Source organism: Cupressus sempervirens, chromosome 3 (genome assembly GCF_028749045.1).
Source record: "Cupressus sempervirens isolate cs-2001-9-10 chromosome 3, ASM2874904v1, whole genome shotgun sequence".
In the NCBI taxonomy this organism is placed as follows: domain Eukaryota; kingdom Viridiplantae; phylum Streptophyta; class Pinopsida; order Cupressales; family Cupressaceae; genus Cupressus; species Cupressus sempervirens.
Window position 1 is genome coordinate 230,068,167 of NC_143120.1, and position 27,565 is coordinate 230,095,731.

General features: G+C 36.6%; 1 protein-coding gene across 1 annotated transcript in view; it reads left to right on the top strand.

Annotated features, from left to right (window-relative positions):
• The window catches only part of COQ3 (coenzyme Q 3), a 276,221-nt gene that overhangs the window by 193,980 nt on the left and 54,676 nt on the right, over positions 1 to 27,565 (top strand). The window contains exons 5-6 of the mRNA XM_089819180.1: positions 2,168 to 2,216; positions 26,414 to 26,463. Coding sequence (XP_089675306.1) covers positions 2,168 to 2,216; positions 26,414 to 26,463 — 99 coding nt within the window. The remainder of the gene's footprint in view (positions 1 to 2,167; positions 2,217 to 26,413; positions 26,464 to 27,565) is intronic.

The window sequence follows — 27,565 nt, forward strand, 5'->3', positions numbered from 1 at the left end:
TGTTCAGAAATTAACTTTCATCTTCTCTGATGTTCTCAGGATTCTATTTAATGTTCTCTATCCACAAATGGCATATATATCACAAAGCCATTGGTCAATAACGAAATCTGCAATAGATTATTGTTGTTTTGACTGCTTAAACATTGTCCTTGCCCATCGTATCTGTTAGTGCTTTGACTTCATCACATGGCAGCTCTGGAATATATATTCCAACCTGTTATATGCCTAAGCTGGTATTGTTTCTGATTCTTGTTACTATCCATATATGGAATACATTCTCTGAAGTGCACTTTAACTTGCTATTTCTCTGTATAGGAGAATCGATCCTCACCCACATTTAGACCAGAATGTGATATAGCAAACTTGACTTCATAAACTTGATGGCACCTTGACATGGCTCTAGTTATCTTGTTGACTAAAGGTATATTGTTGTTTCTATTTATACCCATTGTGATATGTCTTTTGTACTCTTTCCAATAAAGGTTTATTTATACATTCATCACTGCTCACTTCGAAACTTACAGTGGCTTACCTCTTCTATCCGACTGTATATATCCTTTATTGCTCACATTAATCTATTGCCTGTTTCCAATAGAAAAACCTCTCCTGTATTATTGTCTATGCACAATCAAAATCAATCCATACTATCTCTTATTCATTAATAGTTTTTTATTTAAACACTCTAATGCTTCTACTGATTATACAGAATTGTTGAATGCTTCTATTGGATTGTTGTAGTCATCACTGCTTTATTTCCATTACAATCATTCATACACCTTCGACATTGATGATGGATAGTACACTAACACTTTTGTCTATTCTTGTGAAAACTCTTTGACATCAATGATAATATTTCCATCAAGGTCTGTTTATATGTATGTGTTTGTCTTGGAGTTGTCGAAAACATTCCTTTGAAATGTTTGATCCATTCAGAGCTAGGTGACAAGTGTAAATTTGCAGAATAACGTCTGCAAGAACTGGGTTTACCTGATTATAATCCTTCTCCACATCCTATATAAAGAACATATTTCTTTCCTAATGTTCTGGATTCTATAAGAAATCACCTTGGATATATATATATATATATATATATATATATATATATATATATATATATATATATATATATATATATATATATATATATATATATATATATATATATATATATTACAGGGTTTGTACAGATTGATGCTTGTGGATATGATATTGGGTGAGCAGGTCCTTTGATGGATTATATTTGTTTATATAGCCATGAAAATTGTAAAGTTTTTACAGCTAGAGCCATGCTAAACAATGCCGAGGCTTTAGTGAGCAATTGTAAGAGAGACTGTTAGAGCTCAGTGGGAATCAGAGGCATAATTTAGAAATAGCAACAATTTAAAAAGGTTAAACAGGTACACCAAATCCTAATTGAGTTGCAGTTTCTATTTTTGTCAATCTTGAGTGCCAATCTGCTTGATTAAAGGCTAAAGTTGAGCTTTAATGTATAGAACACCCCTTTCAATTCTTGGAAGGAGACTCTCCTAAACCTGAAAATCCTACCACACACAGTAGTCTAGTCCCAGGAAGAGAATATTGTGATCAACAAAGAAGATGATACAAATCTGGTCGCTCAACTTCAACAAATAGATTTGATATGATCATTGTCTCATTACTCTTGCTTGTGCTTAATAGATCTACTAACCTTGTTAGGCTTCAAATCCCTTTGGGGATCATAGTCAATGGAATGCCTCAATAAAAATACAGACTAGGGTCCATTCTTTGAGAAGCCACATCCAATTTACCATGTCTACCATACAGTGGTGATTTTTTGGGTGGTTCTTGACACTTCACTTCTTTTTGTTTTGGAAGGGAGATTGGGCTTTGAGATTAGCTCATAGTCTCGTTGGCTGTTTTTAAATTCTCTCTTCAGAAGAGATTTGTTATGATCAGCTCTGTTGTTTGAGAAGGTGCAGTATTGTGTGAGAGGTTCCGAATATCAGTGAAAATCCTAGCAAATGTTAACATTTGGTTTACTAGGAGTGCTAATAATATTTAAACTCTTGCTTGGGATTGAGAATTTATTCAATGCATTATCTTTCAATCCTTCCCAATTTGTATATTACTTGGTCTTTAAGTTTTTGATATGGAGCTGACTATGAAACTCATTTGTTCTATGAACCAGGTGAGAGGTCCATTGACTGCATCAATAGATTATCGATGCACCACAGCTGGTATGTGCCGTGAGTCGTTACTGGTGCATATTATGAATTTTTAAAATTTGTTTTTAGGTTCAATATTACTTAAAACTTCCATTTATTCATATATTATGTTTTCTTTAAGATTACTTGAGTAGCAGCATTTTTTTAATTATATAACTTGTGATGTATATAGATTTGTTTATATATCCATGTTGGAAGAATTTTGACATCAATACTACAAAACTGCATCTAATGTTTTATTGAAATAATAAGACTTAATTACTTCCTTTGGTGAGTGGTTTGAGAGATTTGATCACACCTTTGAGGGTTCCTTCGAGTCGCCTGTTCATTTTTGCAGTGGCATAGCTGCTTGTTGCACCAAGATATGATAAAAATGGTACTTCTCAAGCCCTCACATGCTTGTCTGTTGGGGATCAACTTAGTCCATGTTGTACTCCTTTGATTTGCTGTGAAGTAGCTGTTGTTTTCTAGGGTCATCTAGTCTTCTTATAATCCTTGATAGAGTTTCACTAAAATTACATTTGTTGATGTCAAGATGTTTGTTTGCTTCTGAATAAGTAGCAATGAGAGTCCAAATAAATGAGGTGCTCTTTTATTTGCTCTAGCTTAGATCTTGAGATACAAACTCCATATTGGTTTTTCTTTTCTTTCGAGTCCAAGAAGGTAATAGTTGTCACTTGTCATCTTTCATGTCTGAGATGCAATAGAAAGTAATAACCAAGTTCCCTTTTGTTGTACCTTTGTTTTGTTGTGTTAGCTATTGCTACTTGGATATGGATTTACATCTTCATTTGTTGGGGTTTCTCACATATGCTAATGCAGTCTACAAACTAGTTCTTGCATTATGCACCTAAATATCTAGAGATGATTGTTTGACATTCTCCTGTGCGCGACCTTCTCTTACAGTTTCCCATATCAGCCCCCCTACTTGTGCGATCAATGTGTGATTTAGGTGACTGGCAAGCACTGCATGTGCTTTCCTTCTGTTGTCGTCATTCTATCGAGGTTATTGGTGGAGTCCCTTGCATTTTTGCTCATATGTTCTTCCTATGTTTTCCCCCTCATTGTTTGCTTGTTTGTGTTTGTTGGGTGCTTGTTCTAGGTGGGCCATCTGGTTTGCCTGTTGGATTGTTTGTTGGTTCGGTCCTCTGTCCGCATTGGTCACTACATGTTGGTCGTCATGGCTTGTCACGCACTCCTCCTTTTTGGGCCTTCAACTTTTCTCCCTCCTTGTTGCTGCTGCTGAGTTTTTGCTTGTTTTGTAGTAGGTATTGCTCGTTGGTTCCCGTAGGGTGTCTGTAATGTCCCCTATAGCATCTTAAGAATAACTTTAAGGATAGAAGACTTCCCTCTATTGAATTATCGAGGATATGAAATAAGAACCAATCTATTGATTGAAACTACGATATCTTATGGCCTTCCTACTCAACGAAGCATGTGGAATGCACTTGTGATTACTCACTGATATATATTTAATAAAGGATTGGAGGATTACTGAGATATGACATCGAATGTATAGGAAATGTCTTATTCTTATGACCAATGATTATCTTTCATATGTTCTCTAAAAATATGTATAAAATCAAAGTGTGATCCTTGATGATGTTATGACTGGAATGGAAACTACTCAATTGTAACTTAGATAATACTTCCAGTTATATCCACTTGTTAATGATACATGTTTGCAAAAAGCTCTCTTTGTTGGGACTGTTAAATTGTATGTATTGTGTGCTAGTCAAATGTTTTCCTCTACTCCTCTCTGTTTTCTGTTGTCTTATTATGTGAACTGTTGTGCCTTCTCTTATTTAATTTTCTATTTCCTTATTATGTCCTATCTTAATTCAAGTTTCTCTCTGGCTTTCAAGCAATTGTATTTGCCACGATGGTGTTGGTCTTCAATTCTTTCCCACTGGATGCTTTGTGGTTGTTGATTGTAAGTTGTTTCGAATATGCAATTTCTTGGTTCCTATTTGTTCAGTGTTATTGTTCCTTCTCTATCCTTCTCTTGAGCACATTGATTGGTTACAAACAGCCTGCTCTCCTTCTCATTGTTTTGTGTCGGTTGGCCCATCACGTGTATCGCTGACTGGGGTTATTTGTAATCCTTCCCTCTATATTCATTCTTTTGTTCCTTCCAAGTTGTGCTCGGTCTGAAACTGTTGTGGTGATGTTGGGTGTTGGTGGCAACAGCTCTCTGCTCCGTCAATACCTTGAATATGATCGAATTAAGTTCTCTGTTTTACTCCAGGGGTCTGACCTGTCCATTCTGCCTCCTTACCTTCTTATATTTCCCACTGTTGGAAGTCCTGACCTTACTAACAATGAAGAGTTGTCTTCTCTAATTTTTAATTATTTTCTAATGGAGGGTTACGATATATAATTTGTTTGGGCAGCAACCATAATTGATACATTAATAGTTTATTCCTCCATCATTCTTCATATTAATATTATATAATGGTTTTGAACGGGAAAAGGTAGTGATTAAAAGATGTTAATGTCACCAAATTATGAACGAAGGAGAATGTCGACATCCTTATCAATATGTTTGATGGATTTTGGCCAATACTTTAATTAATAATATTTCAGTTCATTACTTAATCTCACTCTCATATGCCTAGTTCCATTGTGTATGGAAACCATAGGGATATTATGAATTTTGTAACATATTGGATCTTAATAAGTTATTAGTTTATCATAATGTACTAATTATAATATATTATTTAGTTATTAAATGGTGATACAAAATTTATCAATATTGTATAATCGATATACTCAATTATATTACATTATATTCACATTATGACTATTATCAATTATATAGTATTAATTTGATCTCTTAAAATATATTTAATAATGGATTGTGTTATAATATTTATTTATTTTAATTTAATAGTATTTATTAAATTCAACTTAAAAATGGGGCCTATCACAGTCCGCCCTTCCCAAAATTGCTTTTCCTCAAGCAATTCAATATTCTCTCCTTCTGATTTGGTCGATGCACCTCACTGTAGTCCTGCAAAAACAATTTCAATTTTGAGATTAGATTGTAATAAATTTAAAAATTGCAAGATTCGATTTAAATTACTAAGATTGATTTAAAGAGAACTTATCTTGATGTACTGGAGCCTTTCTTTGTTGCTTGCTCTACGATGAATCCTAATAGCTGTATCCTGGGAGAGACTTTATCTCACCGCAGGCCTTTATGGGTATCCCTTTAGGACTATCCAACTCTTTTCAAACCTTAGGAGAGACTTTATCTCATCCTAGGGTCTCTATGGATATAAACTTTTCTCTTTAGTGGGGTGCCCTAGCAGTTCTCCCATAATCACAACATAGTAGGGTGCCTTGCTAGCAATTCTCCCTTTACTATCACTATGATAGGGTGCCCTCAATGGTTCTCCCTCAACTAATTCTGCAATAGGGTGCTCTAGCGGTTCTCCCTTGATTACAGAGCAATAGGGTGTCCTTATCACAGTTCTCCCAAACATACTATTGCAATAGGGTACCCTAGCTATTCTCCCTAATTGCACTCTTGGGAAGGTGCTAACAATAGGATGTCATTAGCAATTCTCCTGTAATTGCCACTCTTTCCCTTTTGTTTAAATTGAATATCAAGGTTCTATTAATAATCATAAAATAATGTACATATATGTGCTGTTTGATATTTACATTTCTTGATTAGAGTATGACTAAAGTTGAACTTCCTCGAAGCTTCAATGATTCTATATTCCCATACCCTCTCTTGATCACCGTTCACACTCTTGTTTTGAAGCTTCTTCATTGTTTATTTCGTGCGTTGCTTCTATTTTCTGGAGTTGACTTTTCTTGTCACACTTATGTCCAGGTTCCCAAGGGCCTCTGCATCTGAAACATATGCCTTTCTTCAATGTATTCTCTTTTTGTTTTTGGGCTTCCTTACTCAGGCATTAGTGTCCTCTGCTCCATTTCGCTTTGCAAAAATAACTTTCTTTCCCTCATTTGTTGTTTACCGTATGTGGTAAATAGATTAATGCATACAGACAATAGACAAGAACAATAATACTCCTTTTATTATTTGCATATATGCCCAAGAGATTACATAATGCTTTCCAATCATGATTACAACAATGATGCAAAGTTGTACATATACCATCTCGAAGAACCTTTCCAAAGGGGCTCGTCGGCTACACAATATTTATCGACAACATCCACCTCTCGGCTACCCAATATTTACCGATGACATCATCCCCCCCAAAAGAAAAAGTCGTCTCCAGATGACAATTACAAAATATTCGAGACAGATTAACTGACTAACTACAACAAGATAGATCTGTTTTTACCACACCACTTTCACATTTGTTTCGTGCCTGCATCAAACTAGTCTCCAAAATACGTTGCATTTGTAGCCTTTGCTAACACAATATTGTTTCCTTAGCTGACCTTGATAGCCACCTGTACTGCTTTTTCTGCTTCCAACTCCTGGGTACACTGAGCCAAGTGTTGCGGTATTGCCTTCAACTGAATGATTAGCTCCTCCCGAGCTCTCTATGCATACACCAAGACAGTCTCACGTCCAACACCTACTCTGAGTGCTTCAAAACGTATCACCCCTCTCGAAAGGCTTGCTCTGTTGTTCCCTCCACCTCTGGTACACAGACACTCCATGTCTGCAGCAACTCCAGGTCTCATCATTTGATCACACTTTCCACGACTGATATCTGCACCGACTGGGGGTCTAGGAGGCATCGCCTCCAGTGGGGTCGAGGGGCAGTGCCCCCGCCGCCAAGACCAAATTAGCACTCTCAAACCAACACAAAACTTCATGGAACACACCTTTTTTGTGATTTTCTTCTGATCCCACACTGTTTCTGGCAATCGCTTATGTTTTACTACCTGTTTATGTCTTTCCCTTCCCTTGGGTATCATGCGTTATTCATTCTGAACATTTTTATTTGTCATCATTTTTTTTCTCTTTTTCTTTTTAGAAAACCTCCTGTTACCCTTCTTCTGTGTCTATACGGTGGTCTCTCTTTGTTATGTTACAACCTCACTGCCAATGTACAGCTACACAATGGATTGCTTTTGCCATAGCCATACTGTCTTCTTGCTACCATATGACCTCCCCACTCCAACTGTTGCTATCGTAGGCATGGTTCTCTTGCTACTGATGTCTGTATGAGTAAGCTGTACGGTCTTTCTCCTCTGCCGTACAGTCACCCAACTTCCAAGCAATCTGGTCGTATGACCATACGGTGCTCTTACCTTTTCTGCAACTTTCCCAACCATGGCCATATGGTGTGTCTTGATTTATTCCCCTATGCTCCAAGTCCATACGACATACCTTGCACTGCATGGTCATATGGTGTACCCTCCTTTTTGCTTTCCTTAAGCCATACTCGTACAGCTGCCGTACAGAGTAATGCTTAGACATGCCTTCCCCTTCATTTTTTTGTCGTACTGCCTTACAGTACACCACTTTGGCCATACAGTAATTCTCATGTTTGTACGATAGGCATTTACATGGCTATACGGTAGTGGCTCCTTGTCCTTACAGTGTCTTCAGTCCATACTGTAGCCTCTTCTAGTTGTTTGTATGGTTACCCTGTTTGACCATACGGTGTTGTCTGGCAATGTGTATCCCCTTTTGTGGCCATACGGTTTTGTTCATGTGCCATACGGTGATGTTGTACTCCTATCCATATGTTACCCTAGCTGGTTCGTACGGTCCTTTCCTGAATTCGTATGGTTGCTTTGTCTAGGATGTGCAGTACTTCCTTGCCTACTTTCAAAAGGCCATACGGTGGTAGCTCCTTGTTCGTACGGAGCCTCCAGTTTGAACAATATTTTTCCCTTGCCTTGTGCTTGCCGTATGGTGCACCTCCAAGTCTCTTCTTGCAAATTTCCAGCTGTATGGTGTATTCTTTTCTTTTCCGCATAGGTCAAAGCTCTCTCTTCTCCCACCAGTATGTTTTTTGGTTTAATATCATCTTTGAGGTTCATGGTTTGTATTGTGGCCTCTTCATATTTTATAGGCTTATCTTCACTGAACGTATGGGTTGGTGTTTCATCCACCTCTGCTTCTCCTTCCTTTAGTTCACTATATTCCTCTGGGAACTCGTCTCTTCCTTTTTCTTCTTCAATGCCCAACATGTTGTAGCTCAGGAAGAGTTCATAATCCTCCATCTGCCAATGAAATAGTTTGTTCACCGAATCTAGGTCGTCCTCATTCGACCCTCCTTCCAGTCTCAATACTCCCTCTTCATCAGGTTCCATTCTCTTCTTCCCCTCGTCATCCCCTCCACCTTCACCTTTAGAATTTGACAACGCTGCCTCCTCGCCTACCGTTTGTGTGTGTAGGTCAATTATGAATCTTCTGCCTGTGTGGTTCATTGATAGTGTATTCTTCTTCCAGTCATTCTTGACCTATGCTTGTACTAGCCATCCTCGGCCTAGAATGGCATCATATCCTCTTCTCTTCAGCGAGATGACGACGAAATTGGGTAGGAACGACTGTGTTTCAATAGTCATTGGTTGTGCCACCAGGATGCCGGGAGGTTTAATGCCGTGTTGGTTTTCCGTTAGTAATTGGAATGTAGGTGGGCACAACATCGGCTGTCCCAACTTCTTCCAAGTATCTTCTGGTAACACATTCACGCCTGACCCTCCGTCCACAATTGTGTCTGTCAGAACAATTCCTAGAATTCCCATCTCGACGAATGTCGGATGTCGTCTGGATGTGAGGGCTAATAGCATTGGGTCCGCTGCACTTGTTCCGCATTCCTTCTCCCTTCCATCCGCTATACTTGCTCCACTTTCCTTCTCCCTTCCGTGTTCTCCTGGTAATTTAGTAGTTGGAGCGATGTTTGTGAGTACCAATTGAAGTTGAGGCATTGTGAGCAGTAGATCATTTATTTTGACTGGTACTTTAGTTTGTAATATGTCTTATAATGTTCTGTTCTGCGCAGTTTCTCATAGAGGTACCCATAGTGTCCTTCAATTGTGATTTCTCTGCCTGCGTTGCTTTCTCAGTTTCCACCTGAGCTTCTTCCAATCTCTTCTTTTCTTCCTTCGGGTCGGGGTAGAGTTTTGCTTGTTTCCATGTGATTGTCAAAACCTCCTCTTTGTCCATCATGATGGTGATCAAATTCACTCATGATTTTGGGCACTTGGCATCTTCATGATCTCTAGGACCGCACCATCTGCATAACAACTTTGTTGTGTTTGCTGATGTACAATTCTGTGCAAAGTGGCCCCAAAAATTACATGCTCGGCATTGAACCATCGGGTGGCCGTTTGCATCGTACTGAATTCAACTACAGCTCTCATTATTATTGTTGGCACCGTCATTGCTTGTGTTTCTGCTCCCTCCTGAAGTAGAAGCCTCCTGTGTTAGGAGCACTTGTTGATGCCCTCTTGTTTTCATATTGAAGGGGTTTTCATATTGAAGGGGCATTCCTTTGTGGAATGTCCCATAATTTGACAGATGTCACAGAATTGATTTTTCGGACAGGATCCCTTCGTGTGACCTTTTATCTGGCATTTTGTCTACCATGGCTCGTTTTCCTTCGTCTCTTTCTGCATATTCTTAAATTCTTTCATCATTCTAATCATATCCTTATCGAGAGCTTGGACATTCTTGCTGCCTTTTTCATCAACATTGCTATCTTCTTTTGAAGACGCATCATCTGAGTCGGATGAGCTACTTTTCTTTTTTTTTTGTTTTCTTCTCACTTTCTAAGTTCATTGCCCGATTGTAAGCTTCGGTGTATGATGATGGCGGCACGATCTTCATTTTCCTCCTTAACTTCGGGCACAGTCCTTCAATGAACCATTTCTTTTGCAGCCCATCTGTCGGCTTACTTTCCATTTTATTTATTAATTCGTTTAGGTTCCTGGCATATACACAAACTGTTTCATTTTTCCCTTGCTTTGTGTTGTATATTTCTGCTACAATCTCGTTGTTGTGCAGCAATTGAAATTCGATGATAGACTCTTTTTCAACTCTCGCCCAATTAGTTAATTTTTGGGGATTCGCGTCGACAAACCAATCAATTGCTACATCTCTTATGGTTGCCAGAAATTGTTGGACCTATTCATCTGTGTAAGTTATGCCATTTGCCGTCGAAAGTTTTTGCATGTCTTACAGTGTCGAATTGGATCAGCCGTTCCATCACCATCAAACTTTGGCAATTTTTCCTTTGGTCCAGCCATTACTATTCTAGTTGGAGGTACTTGTGTACTTGCGCTATTTTGCCCACTTGCGTTGTTCTGAACACCAACGCTATTCTGCACAACTGCGTTGTTCTGTGCACTCGCGCTATTCTACACACCTGTGCTGTTCTGGATACCTGTGCTGTTCTACACACCTGCGCTGTTTCAAACAATTGTGCTATTTCAGACAATCGTCTTATTTCCAATAGCTGTCAGTGAAATTTTCATTTATCAAATCCTCGATTTGAGGAGGGTTTTGAGGGGGTAGAGGATCATTTGGTGGACAATTTTGTGGGGGTACTAGATCATTTGGTGAAAGAGGGTTTTCCTCAAGCCAAGTTGTTCCTTCCGGAAGTCTATTGCGGATGAAGAGTTCACTCCACGCTCGTGCTCCCTCGGCACTCCGAGTTGTTCAAGTTGATTCCCTTCCATTTGGATTCTCTTCCCTCGGTGTATACAAGTTCAGAAATTCCTTGTTTTTTTCACCAAATTCAACCGCTGTCAAGTCCGTTCCAATAATTTCTCGGTGCTTCGGTGTCCGTCGGCAATTTGCTAAAACCTCTGTCCGTGCTTGGCCTGTTGTGCCAAAATTAAAATTTTTTGTGCAGTGCGTATTCCATCTTTTTCCTGTATCTTATTTTTATCCTTGTTAAGTTGATTCGGCATTAGTCTTTATTCCTCTGCCTTTATTTTAGGTCCATTGGGCAATGGTGCCAAATGTTTACCGTATGGGGTAAATGGTTTAATGCATACAAACAATAGACAAGAACAACAGTACTCCTTTTATTATTTGCATATATGCCGAAGAGATTACATAGTGCTTACAATCATGATTACAACAATGATCCAAAGTTTTACATATACCATCCTGAAAAACCTTCTCGAAGAGACCCATTAGCTACATAACAAGAACCTTCCCGAAGGGGCTCGTCGGCTACACAATATTTACCGACAACATCCACTTGTTGGCTACCCAATATTTATGCACGACATTTGTCTTCATTTCTATGCTTTGTCTTTGATGAGAAATTCTTAGATCTTTCTTTTGATGAATTAGATTCCACTTTTCTAGTCTTCTGAATGCCTTCTTCCACCATTTGAGGTTCTAATAGGTTAACTATATTTTTGATAGAATCCTTTAGGCCTTCAACAACTAAGTATGTAAGCCTCTTTTGGGATAAATCTAGGAGAATAAATTCAAGTTTTTGGAACTCATTAGAGATTTCTTCCACTGTTCCGTATTGCTTTAAATGGGTCAGTTCTTTGAAGTACCATTCAAGTTTAGCCTGGTTGAAACGATTGATTTGTTTTTGGGAGAATTCCTGATATGAGTTTATGTTTTGATGTCCTAAGGAGAGGAGTCCATTGTGCCACCATTCATGTGTCGTTCCTTTTAAGTGGAGTATAGCAAATTGGAGTGCGTCTTCCTCCGTCATAGGGCTAAGAGTAAAATATATGTTTAATTTTTGGAGCCATGCATGGGCTGTTATTTTTCTTGATCCCTCAAAATTTGGAAGCTTTATCTTGTTCACCTTATGTTTAAGCTCTTTGTTTGGTCGTCTTCCGGTACTTTTAGGGCCCTCATGTTTTTGTCCCTCACAAAGTTCTGCAAATGTTATATGAGTTCTCTAATTTCGGCTTCAAGGTTTGCATAGGCTCTTGCATTCTTCACTGTGCTATTGATAGGTTGGTTTATTCCATCCTCTTCCCTTTGAGTTTCTTCTCTAGGTAAGAAGGGAGGTCTCGGAATTCTAGATGATGATGATTCATTAATATTTGGTTCATTTGAACTCATATCTTTCCCGTGGAAAGACTTATTTCTTAAGTTATTAATGGAGTTCCCCATGTTCTGTAATGCTTGCAGGAGAGCTTGATTTGACTTCTCAATTTGATTCAATATAGTTTGGTTGGTCTTCTGGGTTTACTCCATATATGTTCTCACTTCATTTGCTAAGTTGTTCATTGTAGTTATATTTATCCTTCTCTCGTAAGTTTCCATAAGCCTTCACTCACAAGATTGCAAGATCGATGCTCTAATAACACTGTAATGTCCCCTATAGTATCTTAAGAGTAACTTTAAGGATAGAAGACTTTCCTCTATTGAATTATCAAGGATATGAAATAAGTACCAATCTATTGATTCAAACTACGATATCTTATGGCCTTCCTACTCAAGGAAGCATGTGGAATGCACTTGTGATTACTCACTGATATATATTTAATAAAGGATTGGAGGATTGCTGCGATATGACATTGAATGTATAGGATATGTCTTATTCTTATGACCAATGATTATCTTTCATATGTTCTCTAAATATATGTATAAAATCAAAGTGTGATCCTTTGATGATGTTATGACTGGAATGGAAACTACTCAATTGTAGCTTAGATAATACTACCATTTATATCCACTTGTTAATGATACATATTTGCAAAAACTCTCTTTGTTGGGACTGTTAAATTGTATGAATGATGTGCTAGTTAAACATTTTCCTCTACTCCTCTCTGTTTGATGTTGTCTTATTATGTGAACCGTTGTGCCTTCTCTTTTTTAATATTCTATTTCCTTATTATATCCTATCTTAATTCAAGTTTCAGTCTTCCTTTCAAGCGATTGTATTTTCCACAATGTTGTTGGTCTTCAATTCTTTCTCACTGGATGCTTTGTGTCTGTTGATTGTAAGTTGTTTCGAATATGCAATTTCTTGGTTCCTATTTGTTCACTGTTATTGTTCCTTCTCTATCCTTCTCCCGACCATGTTGATTGGTTACAAACAGTCTGATCTCCTTCTCACTGTTTTGTGTCGCTTGGCCCGTCACGTGTATCGCTGACTGGGGTTAGTTTGTAATTCTTCCCTCTATATTCGTTCTTTTCTTCCTTCCGAATTTTGCTCGGTCTAAAACTCTTGTGGTGATGTCGGTGTTGGTGGCAACACTCTCTGCTCCGTCAATACCTTGTATACAATCTAATATGTTGTTGAAAGAATTAAGTTCTCTGTTTTCCTCCACGAGTCTACCCTATCCATTTTGCCTACTTACCTTCTTATATTTCCCACTATTGGAAGTCCTAACCTTTCAAACAATGAAGAGTCGTCTTCTCTAATTTTTAATTATTTTCTAATGGAGGGTTATGATATATAATTTGTTTGGGCAACAACCATAAGCGTTACTTTAATAGTTTATTCCTCCAATGTTCTTCATATTAATATTATATAATGGTTTTGAACAGGAAAAGGTAGTGATTAGAAGATGTTAATGTCACCAAATTATGAACGAAGGAGAATGTCGACATCCTTATCAATATGGTTGATGGATTTTGGCCAATACTTTTATTAATAATATTTCAGTTCATTATTTAATCTCACTCTGATACACCTATTTCCATTGTATAATTAATATGCTCAATTATATTATATTATATTTACATTATGACTATTATCAATTATATAGTGTTATATTGTATTAATTTGATCTCTTGAAATACATTTAATAATGGATTGTGTTATAATATATATTTTTAATTTAATAGTATTTATTAAATTCAACTTTAAAATGGGGGATATCATAGTGTCACAGGTTGTTTCTCGATGTTTGTCTGTTGTTAGTCCACTGCAACATGTGGAGTCATTTGTTGAAGGATGTGTTGGCTTCTGTCGTTGTTTGGTTTTAGTGTGGGGGTTTTCACCTTGTGTGTTCTTGTTAATGGGCTTTTTTGTGTCATTCATTGCATGGTCTCTCTTTTGTGTTTGGTGATCTCTTGCTTTGGTGCATGTCTTTGCCTGTGGTCTTCAGATTTTGGGCTTGGCTTTTGAGCCTTTGCACCTTGTTTCTCCCTTGTGGCTGCCATTTGTAGGTTGGTTGTGGGGTTCTGTGCATGTCTGTGCTCCTTGGCATTATTCTTCTAGTGTTTGTGTGTTTGCATTTGCTCGGGTTGGTGCTACATTGATCTCTTTCTTCCATAAAGAGTATTTTCTAGCAACATTGTTGCCCGTACGTTGATCTTGATCGTTTGGCCTTGTTTATTATTCATGGACTAGGTTTGTTGCTATGGTGGGGATGGGTTGATTCTTTGAGGGGCTAGTGTTGGTCTGAGTGTTTTGCACACTCTCATTCTCCATCCATGGAGTCTCTACCTCCTCCTACTGTCCGATATTGGCTGCATTCATTTGCTAGAGTCTAGTCAAGCATGTTACTAGGTTGGAAACTAAAAATGCTTTGCTCAAAGATAGTGTGAATTCCTTGATTGGGTTGTTGGCAAAATATAAATTGATGGTTGGTTCCAATTCCCTACAAATCTTAGATATTGTTAAGATTATAGCTACCGTTGGATTGATTTAATCATAAGATACAATGTTGATATAAAATATATTATATATAATATTATAATTATTATATATATATATATATATATATATATATAATACATATGTTATATTGTTATTTATATTGTTAAATAATAATTACTAATCATAGAGACATGTCTCCTACTCTTATATTTATAAGAGACTGGGATCTGCATTTGGAACACACCAATAACTATGGTAATGTAATTACATTTGTAGAAACCGATCCATGTTTTTTATCATGGTATCAGAGCCAAGTTCCTTTTATCATGGTTTACTTGAAGGTAGATCTATTAAACACTGTTTATAAGGAGCGAACAAATTCAGAGAGAAAACATTGCTCACTGTCAGATTTACATTTTGAATGAACCTTCCAACACTCTATGAAGGCTCTATTAAATCCCTTAGTAATTGTAAAATCCTCATCAATGGTCACTATTGAGTCAAAACATGGATGATTCTTAAGTACTGAACAAGGAAGGAATAATCAACAAATTTTGCACAGTATGAACACTCATAGACGTTAAGAGTAAAAGGCTTAACTATGTCATGGATGTTGCGATATCATTGCCAATTTAGGTAAGACCGTTTGATGGTTCTATGCTATGGAATTACAAGTAATGCGAATAATGAAATATCTCCATTTGATTGTTGTAACTAGAACATTATACGTTGAATTCCTAGTAAGGTAATTGCTAGATCTTCTGATATAGGTTTATTGTAGTGACACCAATATTTGCATCACACAACCGACAAATACCTCATCCCTTGACCGCACATTATGTGTCCCTTCATATTCTTCAGGCACCATGAAACCACAAGTGTCAGCCGACTGGATTGTCGTCGGTGTTTCTGTAGTCGACGGGATGATTGTCATCGGTGTTCCTGTAGCTGACGGAGTGATTGTCGTCGGTGTTTCTATAGCCGACAGGATGATTGTTGTCGGTGTTTCTGTATTCTGTAGCCGACGGGTAAATAGTTTGTAGTGGACATAATGGTTGTGGCCGACGGACTCCTTCGGGAAGGTTCAGCGGATAGTATTTATATCTCGTCTAGGATCATTGTAAATCATCTTCTACTATTTTCATCTTATCAAGCATAATGTATGTCTGGCATATGCGAATATAATTCTGCTATTCTGTTCCATTGTCTGTATGCGTGGATTTCTTTACCAGTACGGTAAACATTTGGCACCATTGCCGGGAACCTAACCTGGGTCACCCGCGTGACAGAAATGGTGTGCTCTGTGCATTTCTGTGTGGGTTGCGAAGTGCTAATTTGGTCTTGGCGTCGACCCCGCCGAGGGCGTTGCTCCCTGGACCCCCAGTTGTTGCGGATATCAGTTGTGGGAGTCTGACCAGTTGAAGTTGCTGCAGGCATGGACTTTCTGTGTACTAGAGGCACTGGGAGTAGGTGTTGGCCGGGAGGCTGTCTTGGTGGATGCGTAGAGAGCTTGGGAGGAGCTAATCATCCAGTTGGGGGTAGTGCAGTGACACTTGGCTCAGGGTACCGAGGAATTGGAAACAGAGAAAGCAGCACAGGTGGCTATCAAGGTCAGCTTCATTAAGGAGGTAGTGTTGTGTTAGCAGAGGCTACAGGCACAGGACGAAGGTGACAGTGATGTGTCAGAAGCAGATTTTCTTGTTGTAATTAGTCCATTAATGTATTTTGTTTGTTAATTTGTCTCAGATATTTTGTTAGTCGTCAAGAGACGACTTTTCTTTTTGGGGGGATGGTGTCAGCCGATTGGATTGTCGTCGGTGTTTCTGTAGCCGACGGGATGATTGTCGTCGGTGTTTCTGTAGCCAACGGAGTGATTGTCGTCGGTGTTTCTGTAGCCGACGAGATGATTGTCGTCGGTGTTTCTGTATTCTGTAGCCGACGGGTAAATAGTTTGTAGTGGACATAATGGTTGTGGCCAATGGACTCCTTCGAGAAGATTCAGCAGATAGTATTTATATCCCGTCTGGGATCATTGTAAATCATCTTCTACTATTTTCATCTTATAAAGCATAATGTATGTCTGGTATATGCGAATATAATTCTGCTATTCTGTTCCATTGTCTATATTCGTGGATTTCTTTACCAGTACGGTAAACAACAAGCTTGAGACCTTCCATGTGGCATTTGAGATCTCCAAGCCATGCATTCTGCATGCTGTGGATACAACTAGGAGTTCCAAGAGCCTATCCAACGATTGTTTGAAAATGGAAAATGAAAACGTCCCTCAAATGTTTTCATCTTCCTTTTCCAAATTGTCTTGCAACCAAGTATTAGTTTGGAAGCACAATGACGGTCCCTGAAAGAGGCAAAGATAATATTCCCCAAACTAGAAGCATGAAGACTATTGGAATTTATATTCATTGGAGGATGTCATGCATTAACATAAATTACTATCACAACCATGAACAGGGAGAATTCACGGTTTGTATAAAACTCTCAAGGAAAGAGAGATTTTGCACTGAGCTTGACCATGATTGTAAAAAATTAAATAGTGCTATATTTTTTAGTGATTGGTTTTTAATCTCCCTTATCTTTTACTTGATATTGCTTCAATTTCTAATAGAGAGACAACCTTCATTTCTACATCTGTTGGCATTGCTCGAAATGAAAGTTAAAGATTCCTATAACAACATTCAGAGGGGCGCCCAACATGTTTGTGTAAATTGGGAATCAACATTTTCATGCAGCTAACCTGGTAATTCGATGCAATAGGTGGAAGATTTACTAAGGTGTGTGGACTATTGACCAAGTCCTTTAACGAGGTTATGTCTTTACATTAGAGAGTAAATGCAGACGAACAATTGAAATCCTCACCAAAGTCATGTGTCTCCCTGATGAGAAACATGATTGACGACATCAAAATGCTCTTTACTCTGTCTATAGTGTGGCGCTGAAGCCAAATTTGTATGTCTCCCTTGTTAACATCTAGTGAGTCATGGTAGTAAGGCTCCAATGATTGTGGAAGAATTTCTCTCAAGCTCTCACGTATCGAGGCACAGGTTTGGAAGGCTTTCAGGAGGCTAGAAGAGGTTGAAAAAATAACCTCTAGTAGTAATTTGCATAATGTATCATGACTTCTCAGTAATTCTAGACAAAACGAACTGATAACTAATGGAAATATATAAACAAAGGGCACTGCACTACCATACATTACTTATGAAACCTCATAAACATATAGACTTGAGAGAATTATGGAAAATCAGATTAAAACAATCATTACTAAAAGAAAAATAGAATGAGGTGATAGCTTAGTGAGTAGACCCACATCAAAGATATTTTTGGACAATGAATAACCTCATAATATGAATAAAATATATAAGGTGCTATATTCCCTACTTTATAAGTATTTGGGATTATTCTTAGACGTATCAAAGGTGGATTTTGGGTATCAAGGTATGATTTCAAGGTAATGTCCATTTCATATTCTTTCTTATGTTTAATAAATATTATATAAGATATTATAGAGAATATATGTGGAAATAAATTTACAAGTATATATATATATATATATATATATATATATATATATATATATATATATATATATATATAATTGCATTTGAATTATATACATTATTTCAGAATGATATTTAATACTTTGATATAATATTTGTTAAATTTAAAGAGACTCATTTTTGGAGTATGAATGGTAAAGATTGAGTATTTTGTTATCTTACTTCCATTATTGAAAATATAAAATAAATTATGTTACAATCATTTATGCTATTGTTAGTAATAACTTATAAGTGTGAGTCAAATTGCTAACATTCTACTTGGTGTTAACATTCTTATTTATATTTCTATATGTGCTAGATACCTCAATATTTTCCTCCTAGAATGTTCTTGCAGAAAGAGGAAGATTGAGATCCAAAGGGAGCTTGACATTTCATTAGAGGCAACCTTGGAAAAGAGGGAGCAAATAAAGGATGTGATTCAGTCAACCTTCGGTAATCTTGGTCATATTGATTCAGAGGGAGTAAACCATGTTGAGATGAATTCTCTAGTGAATTCATTAGAGACAACCTTGAAATAGAAGGAGCAAATAGAGGAAACATGTATTTCAAAGAGTAAAACATATACGATCTCCTTAAGACCAAGGCAAACCCTACTACATATCAAGGATCATTCATGGAAGCAGAACTTCATTCCTCAAGATACAAACTGCATAGAATGAAATGATCGCTCATGAGAACTAAGTATCACTAAATAGATACTATCACTCAACAATGTTGATGGAACGAGTGGGAATTTTACATTGTGGGTGGGGGGAATAATAACCAATGTTTCATTCCTATTGGTTGACAAATGTTTATATAGAGACATCATCTTATTTGATACATATGGACCGTCATTGGAGCAACTTGTATCAAGAACATTCATTTGCAGATAAGTATTTATTATCCTTTATTATATTTATTTGCTTATTGTAGTCTCTCTCTTATTTGTAATTTTACACACGCTATAGGGGTTATTTGCCTTGGTCTTTTCCTTTATGTTTGAGGATATTCTTACAGAAAAAGAAGGTTGGTACTTTACATATGCTAGCAAATATTGTGCAGATTCAATCTAATGACAGTAGCTCTTGAGACCTTGATGATCAAGATGGATAAAGTGAGGCTCTTGAAGCAAACATCTTTGATGATTGAGATTATGAGATTCTTATACATTAAGAGGGAGTATGACACTTCTTCTAAGGCAATGCGAGAGGTTAGAAGATTAATACTTAAAGGGAGTCTAGAAATACATGTGTATGATTGCATGATTTTGATGGACCTACTCTTGGGTGCATCCTGAGGAAGTATTGACTTATCACCAAAAACTCAAAAGATTGATATCAGATTCAGAGTGAGTTTGACAGGGATCCTTGAGTGAAGAGAACTTCTGAGGAAGTAACTAGAGGACCTAACTTCCCTGTATTGATGTTCAGAGGGAGAATTTTGAGGTGCAATCTTTTGTAAATGATATCTTCTCTATGAGGAGAAGTTCTAAGTGAAATTCCTTGTAATACATTCTTCTCTGTGAGAGAGAATTGAGGTGAAAGCCTTTGTATCACCCTTTGACTTGGTTCACGGTGGTTAGTATTTCACATATGATATGTAATAAATTTAACGATCTTTCATTGATATATATAAATAAAAGGTAATCATTGTAAGATGACAATCTTATAAATGGTAAACCTGTTATCTTGACAGACTTCATTAAGTTGTTGTCCCAGAGTGTTGAAAGTCATGATAACGAATGTATCATAACAAACTTCATTAAGTTGTTGTCATAGAAAGATTACTATTTTTGCAATTGAGTGTTATGAAAGGTGACAATTTTTCATATGCGTGAGGTTACTATTGTAAGGTGACGATTTTATCAATAGTTGATCTATTTCTTGATACCAAAATGTGTTGGAGCAAGTTTTATCATTGTTCTATGGGCCAAATTTTGTGGGACACCTTGATAACCAACTTATCATGGTTCTTCGGGCTAGATTTTGCCGGACACCTTGATAATCAATTCATCATGGTTCTTTAGGCCGGATTTTGCCGACACCATGAACATCAATTGTTATGGTTCTTTAGGCCAGATCTTGGCGGACACCATAACTTAAATCTGTCATAGACCACACTTAAAGTGGTATTTAAATCTTGTATTATAATTGCTTCAATTCTTTTTTGCTAAAGAGGGAGTGTTAAGAAACTTAGCCTTGTAGTGAATTGAATATCATTCTGAGATGATATCTTTGCATATACTTGAGAGCATAATGTGTTCCATTACAAATCCTCCCTAGCTAAGAGGGAGTGTTAAGATTATAGCTACAATCAGATTGATTTAATCATAAGATACAATGTTGATAGAAAATATATAATATTATAATATATATATATATATTATATATAATACTTATGTTATATTGTGATTTATATTGTTAAATAATAATGATTAATCATAGAGATACGTCTCTTCATGAGACATGTCTCCTACCCTTATATTTATAAGAGATTGGGAGTCGCATTTGGAACACACCAATAACTATTGTAGTGTAATTACATTTGTAGAAACCGATCCATGTTTTTTATCCGATATATCAGCTAAACTCTCAATGGCAATCTAAGAGGCCACTGACCTTTAAGATTTTGTTAACGTAAACAAATTGCTAGCCTTTGAAATTCAAGACATTGAAAACAAACAAACATAATTTTAGAGCAAACAAAACTCCTTGAACTATTACTGACAACAACTTAAATCCTTGGCATCTATTTGCAACAATAGCAATATTATGCCTCTTTTGGGGGTTGAGGAGTTGGTGCAAACCAAGTTGGCGAATGAGAGAGTTAGGTAGGCACACAACCTGAGTGTCTTGGGTTTCCTTGCTCTCTCCTAGGCATTTGTTTGCAATGATAGCAACATTGTGCCTCTTTCGGATGTTGAGGAGTTGGTGCAGGCCAAGTTGATGGATGAGCGAGTTAGGCAGGCTTGGGAGCTCAACTTGAGTGAGCAAACAAAACTCCTTGAACAATTACTGGACAACAATTTAAATCTTTGGCATCTACTTGCAACAATAGCAATATTATGCTTCTTTTGGGGGTTGAGGAGTTGGTGCAAGCCAAGTTGGCGGATGAGAGAGTGAGTTAGGCTCACAAGCTCAACTTGAGTGTCTTGGGCTTCCTTCCTCTCTCCTAGGCATTTGTTTGCAACTATAGCAATATTGTGCCTCTTTCCGGTGTTGAGGAGTTGGTGCAGGCCAAGTTGATGGATGAGAGCATTAGGCAGGCTTGCAAGTTCAACCTTAGTGTCCAGGGCTTCTTTCCTCTCTCCACCAGTCCTTTTTTAGCAGGTTACTCATTCTTCAGTGATCAGCTAGACATGACATAAATTACATTGGACAAGGTTTTGGTCGGACATGACAACACCCTCTATCTTCAGTTTCTTTGGGTGAGAAGGAAACTTTTTCCTCAAAGATTTACCTTGATGAGGACCTCATCATGTCAAAGGTTGCAGAGTTCAAACAGTTAAAGGGTCTTGTTGTAGAGGCTAGACGTAATGAGAAGTGGGCTGTTATCAGGAACCTTAGAGTGCTTATATTAGAAACTTTTCCCCTGGGTTGGGATTCGCAAGAAACCATCAAGGCCAAATGACAATCCCAGTGGCAATTAGGCATGGGGGAGTTCAAGGGGGGCTTCTTGCATGCCAATTGCTGGAAAGACAATGGTACTTTATGGTCCATGTCAGGTCTCCTTCATGATGCTATTGGCTCAACTGACATACATATGGGTTATTGAGGCTCATGAGAACCTTATTCATCCCTTCTCTGGTGTTACTGGTTACTAGTCGTTATCTACTTTCAGAGATGAGGTTAGGTGCTTTGATGGTTTCAGGGGTTCTAGTGGGGTTACTTGTTTGGTCAGAGGTCGTCTCATGTGTGCAGTTTCAGTGGTTCACTCTGGCACTGCTGCTAGATTTATGTGGATCTGAATTGACCAGTCTGTGACACATTCCAGGAATATTTTTGTGGCAATTTGCTACTTTTTGCCAGCCTATTCCTTCTATGCTATACAAAAATACATATCAGAATTTGGGAAAAGCGATCTTCAGTTTCCTTTATATTAAGGTTAAAGTTAAAACAGAAATATATATGTAGCTCCTCATTGTATTCTTTTAAATGCTTGAGAAATCTCAGACTCTCATTAAGCTCCAAGACTGTAAATTAATAATAAAATGCACTCCATAAAGTAAATATCTAGGGTAATACCACTCAGAATACACATAAGATTGATGTTCATGTTACATGTACCAATAATAATTTATGGCTTATTTGTCTAAGTAATGAGTTTATGAATGCTCACGTGGATTATGGTTAAGCATACAAACACAAACATGTTACTTCTGGAGTCTTTACAAAATATTTATAAACTTAAGTGGATAATAATGGTTGAAATTTAAACTGTAAAACAAAACTAAGGCAATTACATCATGATTTCAATACAACTAATTTCTATAGCTATACTCTTCAAAACTCCCTTTTAGACAGCCTGATTAAGGATAGTAGACCATTTAAAATCAGGATTCATATCAACTTCAGCCTCAAAAACTTACTCAGATACCTACTTTAATCTTATCAAAATACAGCTATTTAAGACAGGGCCAGCATCAACATTCCAATTTCTTAAAAGGAATATCACACAATGATTCACATACCCATTAAGTCAATCTTATCAGACTCAAATACTTTTAATCAAAATAGTAAGACAGATATTAGTTAGTTGGTATTCACAAAGGAGGTAAAGCTAAATGGGCAGATGCTTTATCCAGGCTTAATTTTTCACTAATGAAGACAATGGACACAGGACTTCATTTCTATAGGATAGACTTTTAAAAATGGCAATTTGATTTCATAATAAGACAAAGATTCAGAATCTTCTATCTTAACAATTCAAATGATATAAAATTTTGTATAGTAAACTTTAGATTAAATGAATATGGAATCTAATATAACTTCAGAAAATTTATCAGGCCATAATCTTAATAAATTAAACTGAATTATTTTATCTCTTTTCAAAATTAAAAGAGAGAAATTACACTTAGTTAGAACCTATATGTAGTCCTCAACAGAGTCTAACAATTTAGTTCAAAAAACAAAGGAGGGCATCATAAAAATGAATTAAATTATCCATAGCAATATCTTAACATGGCATTTGTATGTTAATCATGTTTCTAGTTCTATAACGAAAAGAGGCTAGGTCGTTCTTTACAACGAAGTAAAATGGTCAGGATATGTTTAGATTAATTCAATCATCACCATCTTCCTATATAGAGAGAATCATTTTGAAGCAGAATGTATGTTTTGTTTAACATGATTTTCAAATGAATTTTTTGTACTCTTAATAGAAAGGTTCATATGTCATTTTAGGATTAAAAAATAAAAATTGTTTAAGGAACTCCATTAAAAGATTATAAAGGCAATCAATTGGTTTAAATCTAACAGTGATCTTGGTCAAGAAGCAGTGTATGCAGGCTAGATCAAGCACCCTTTCAAAGCATTAACCTAGAGCTACAAGAAGGAGAGCAACTTATTTTGGAAGATATTAAAGATTGTATTAAAAAGAGGATAAGCTTATTTTGCAAGTTAAATGTGCAAAATGAGGAATTACTGTCATATCTTCATACCAATGTAAAGACGGAAATGCCCCTATAATATTTTATGTACTTTGAGATGACAAATGTCTCGGGAGAAACTGGAGGTTTTCTTGGCTCCATTCTTTCCTACCAGTGCCCTTTTGAATGGAGGAGACATATATAAATTTCTTAATAAATAAAAAGCTTTGGCCTAGGCCTTTTACTGATTAAAAAATTAAAATATTTCCAACATGCACACACACACACACACACGATAAATCACATAATAAAGCATCCTTACGAGAACACTATTAAGAACTCCTGCATTACGACATTGAAGTCTTCTCTTAATATACTGCATATCAGATATAACAAGGCTCACCTTGAAAACTTGGAAATTCCAAGGTGTGTCAAGCTCACCAAATTTTGGGGGACCTAGACTTGCAGTCAGCCGAGCCATTTCTAGATTCAACAAGTCTAGAGACTTCCCCAGACTTTCTGAATCTTGATGAATCTGGGCCTAAGACTTGGTCAATTCAAAATTTTATTTTAAACTATCACAAAACTTCAATGGATTTTTTGTTTGTCAGATGTCATGTCTGAATACTATATACATGAAAATATAACATTTAATGCATCATATCTGTATTCAAGTCACTCTCATCCTCTTCATCAAAATATATAGATGAAATGTAACATTTAAGTAAAGACACATTTTAATATGTGCTCTTACATATTGAAATGTGACTTAAAGTTATATTTCATGTATTTATTGGCAAGATATTCAAGAGTGGTTTTAGATTATTAGGAATTATAATGCAAATACTATGTTTAGAAGATCTTATAAAATTTCAAACTGAGTCCAAGTTTAGAAATCAGCAAGCTCGTATCAACATTCTCTTGGTCTTCTATGTCACCATCTCCCAAGAATTCTATACCTATTTCTCTCAATATCTCTCTTTCTCCATTGCTTGCCTCTATATCACTCTCTTCTCTTTCCCTCAAGATCTAGACCTGTCTCTCTACATCTCTCTCACACTTGTCACGAGGGGTGCTACCCTCAACCTCATTTTTGTGTCGTCCCCAAACACCGATCAAACTATAAGCAGAAGCAAGTAATATGCCAATAATGAGTCATGATCATCAAAGCTTACCTAGCACACATTCGTTGTTGCAAATCTATTATCTTTACATATTCATGTTTGAAGCCACAATCGAGTATTATCTTCTCTAATACATAGGACGTCTTGTTCAGTATACAAGGACAACCATAGGCAAAGTTAACATGCTACATTTTTTGTACTACTATATAAAAATTAAGTGCATCGTTGGCTAGAAATGCCATTTCCATAATGCAAAATAGAACATAAAGAATTAGTAAAAAAATCTCATCTATCATTCTAGCTAAAGGAAAAATAGAACATAGCCATTTATTTTTTTTACTTAACCTCTCCTCTTTGTTAATGAGCTTGTCAACAAAACGTGTAGTTTGAATGGCTCTAAAATACGAAAAATAAAAAATGTTTTCTTCAATTGAATATATATACTGGTTGTGTAGACACAGGCAAATATTATAGCTGCATCATCCCAGACCCACCTTAGACGACAACTCATGACCTTTGATGTTGGGATGAGTAATGCAACTTCCTCGGAGCTACTGTCTTTTAATTTTAGCTTTTATATTTGGTTTGATGCAGTGAATTTTATATCCAGGAATTTTGTATATATTTGACAATATTTATATATCTAAGTGTTATTTTCTTCAATTGCAATTTGTGCTTATGCTTATTTGAACGTAGTGTACTACTGTATTTGATCAAATTAGGTTCTATTTGATGATGTTGTTCTCTCTTTAACATTTATTTAATAGTGGGTGCATGAAACAAATTTTAAATCCTTAAAAACCTTGGAATTTCAAAGGTTTTCACTTTGCTGAGCCCAAGTTGAAATGTCCATGTTAAGGTCGAATCTCTTAAGTATGATCAGAATATAGTCATCAATTCTCAGGCTTCGTTCCAAAGTCATCATGAAACAAGACAGAAGGATTCTTGAAATATTACAGCAGAAAAATAGAATAGTGAAATACAGAACCAGAAAATTGATCACTCCATCCTCAATTGTGTTTTTTTCATGATAGTCACGTACCCTCCACATCATTAACAAAAAACTGTTGTTTGGTGTCTGGTTTGTTACAACTTTTGTTCCAAGGGTTTATCCAATATTTCCTTTTTAATTATTTTTACATGTATTATGTTTTGATGTATGTCACATTTAGTTTTAGTTTTTTTCTTAGATGCACCTGTTTCTTGGTGTGTCTACAGAAAACTGAGAAGATCTATTGAAATTTGATAGTCATATTAAGGATAATAGTATACCTAAATTGTCTTCTTTTGGTTGGTATTTTAATCTCAAGCTTTATGGCGTATTGTAGGATAAATAGTAACATGTTAGCATATCCAGAGAAATATATAGATTGTTTTATTGTGATCATTTAAATGCATAGGTGACACAATATGTATATTTGAGCATATGATAGAAAATTAACATTTATGCATATTATTTGGACAGAGCAGCTGGTACAAGAGGAAGAACGCTTTGATGTCGTAATTTCACTTGAGGTGAGTTTTTCTCTCTATAATAAGACATTGGTTTATGATTCCTTGTTCATGACAGTGGGCAAGAAGCCAGTGAGTTTTTGCCATCACTAAGCTTAAATGGCAAATCACAATTGAGATATAATTACTACAATCACATATAGAGTGTTACCATGTTATGGTAAATCGATGTATTAACACATAAGACAAAGCCTTGTTAAATAAATTTACAAAGACAATGTTTCTAAAGGAAACTCTCATGAGCTTAAGACAATAAAGGAACTTTCTAAAGCATTTAAGATGACCATTAAAGAAACATTACAACATTCTAATAATATGTGTAATATCGCTAAATTTACAAGGCATTACGCTCTAAATAAGGGCTATTAAATATTGTAGTGTTAGATCTAAAAAAACTTGTATGGATTTTTTTTGTCAAATAAATAGCTAGATTGGGCCAGCTCTTGTTGAATTATCAAAAGAATATAAAAAAAGGTACAAAGTTCCGGTATGGCAAGATCAGCCCTAAAATTAAATGACTATTTATAACAATAATACCTTCCCATGTAGTTGCTCCACCCTAACAAGATACATGCATTGCTTGCAACCACTACCATGGGCCTCTTGTGGTAATTGGATATCAGATCCATATTCATCAAATCCCTGATGCCAATGCCCTTCATGGGAGCTTGTTTGGCTAGCCCGTCAGCAATCTAGTTTCCTTCTCGACAAATATGGTCAATCTTGAATTCTTCAAATTTCTGAATCACCTCTAGGATGTGTCTTACAGCTTACCCATTTGTTTAACTCCAATCATAGTTACACCACCCTGGGGGATGGGGGGACGGCGAAATGGAGGGACAAGTTTCCGGGATAGGGGGATAGAGGGGCCTTAATTTGGGGACGGTGGGGGCATGGGGGGGATGGTGGTGGGAAATAGGAGGTGGTGTGTATATATATACATATGGTACTTTAAATGCTAGTTATGAAAATATGTATTGCACTTGAAGATATAAGGATGTAAAAGAGTAAACACTTGAACATTGGATGGAATTGGAACATCGAACATTGAACATAAATAGTCAAATCAGAAAATAGTCAACATCGGGACTTCCCCCATCCTTGG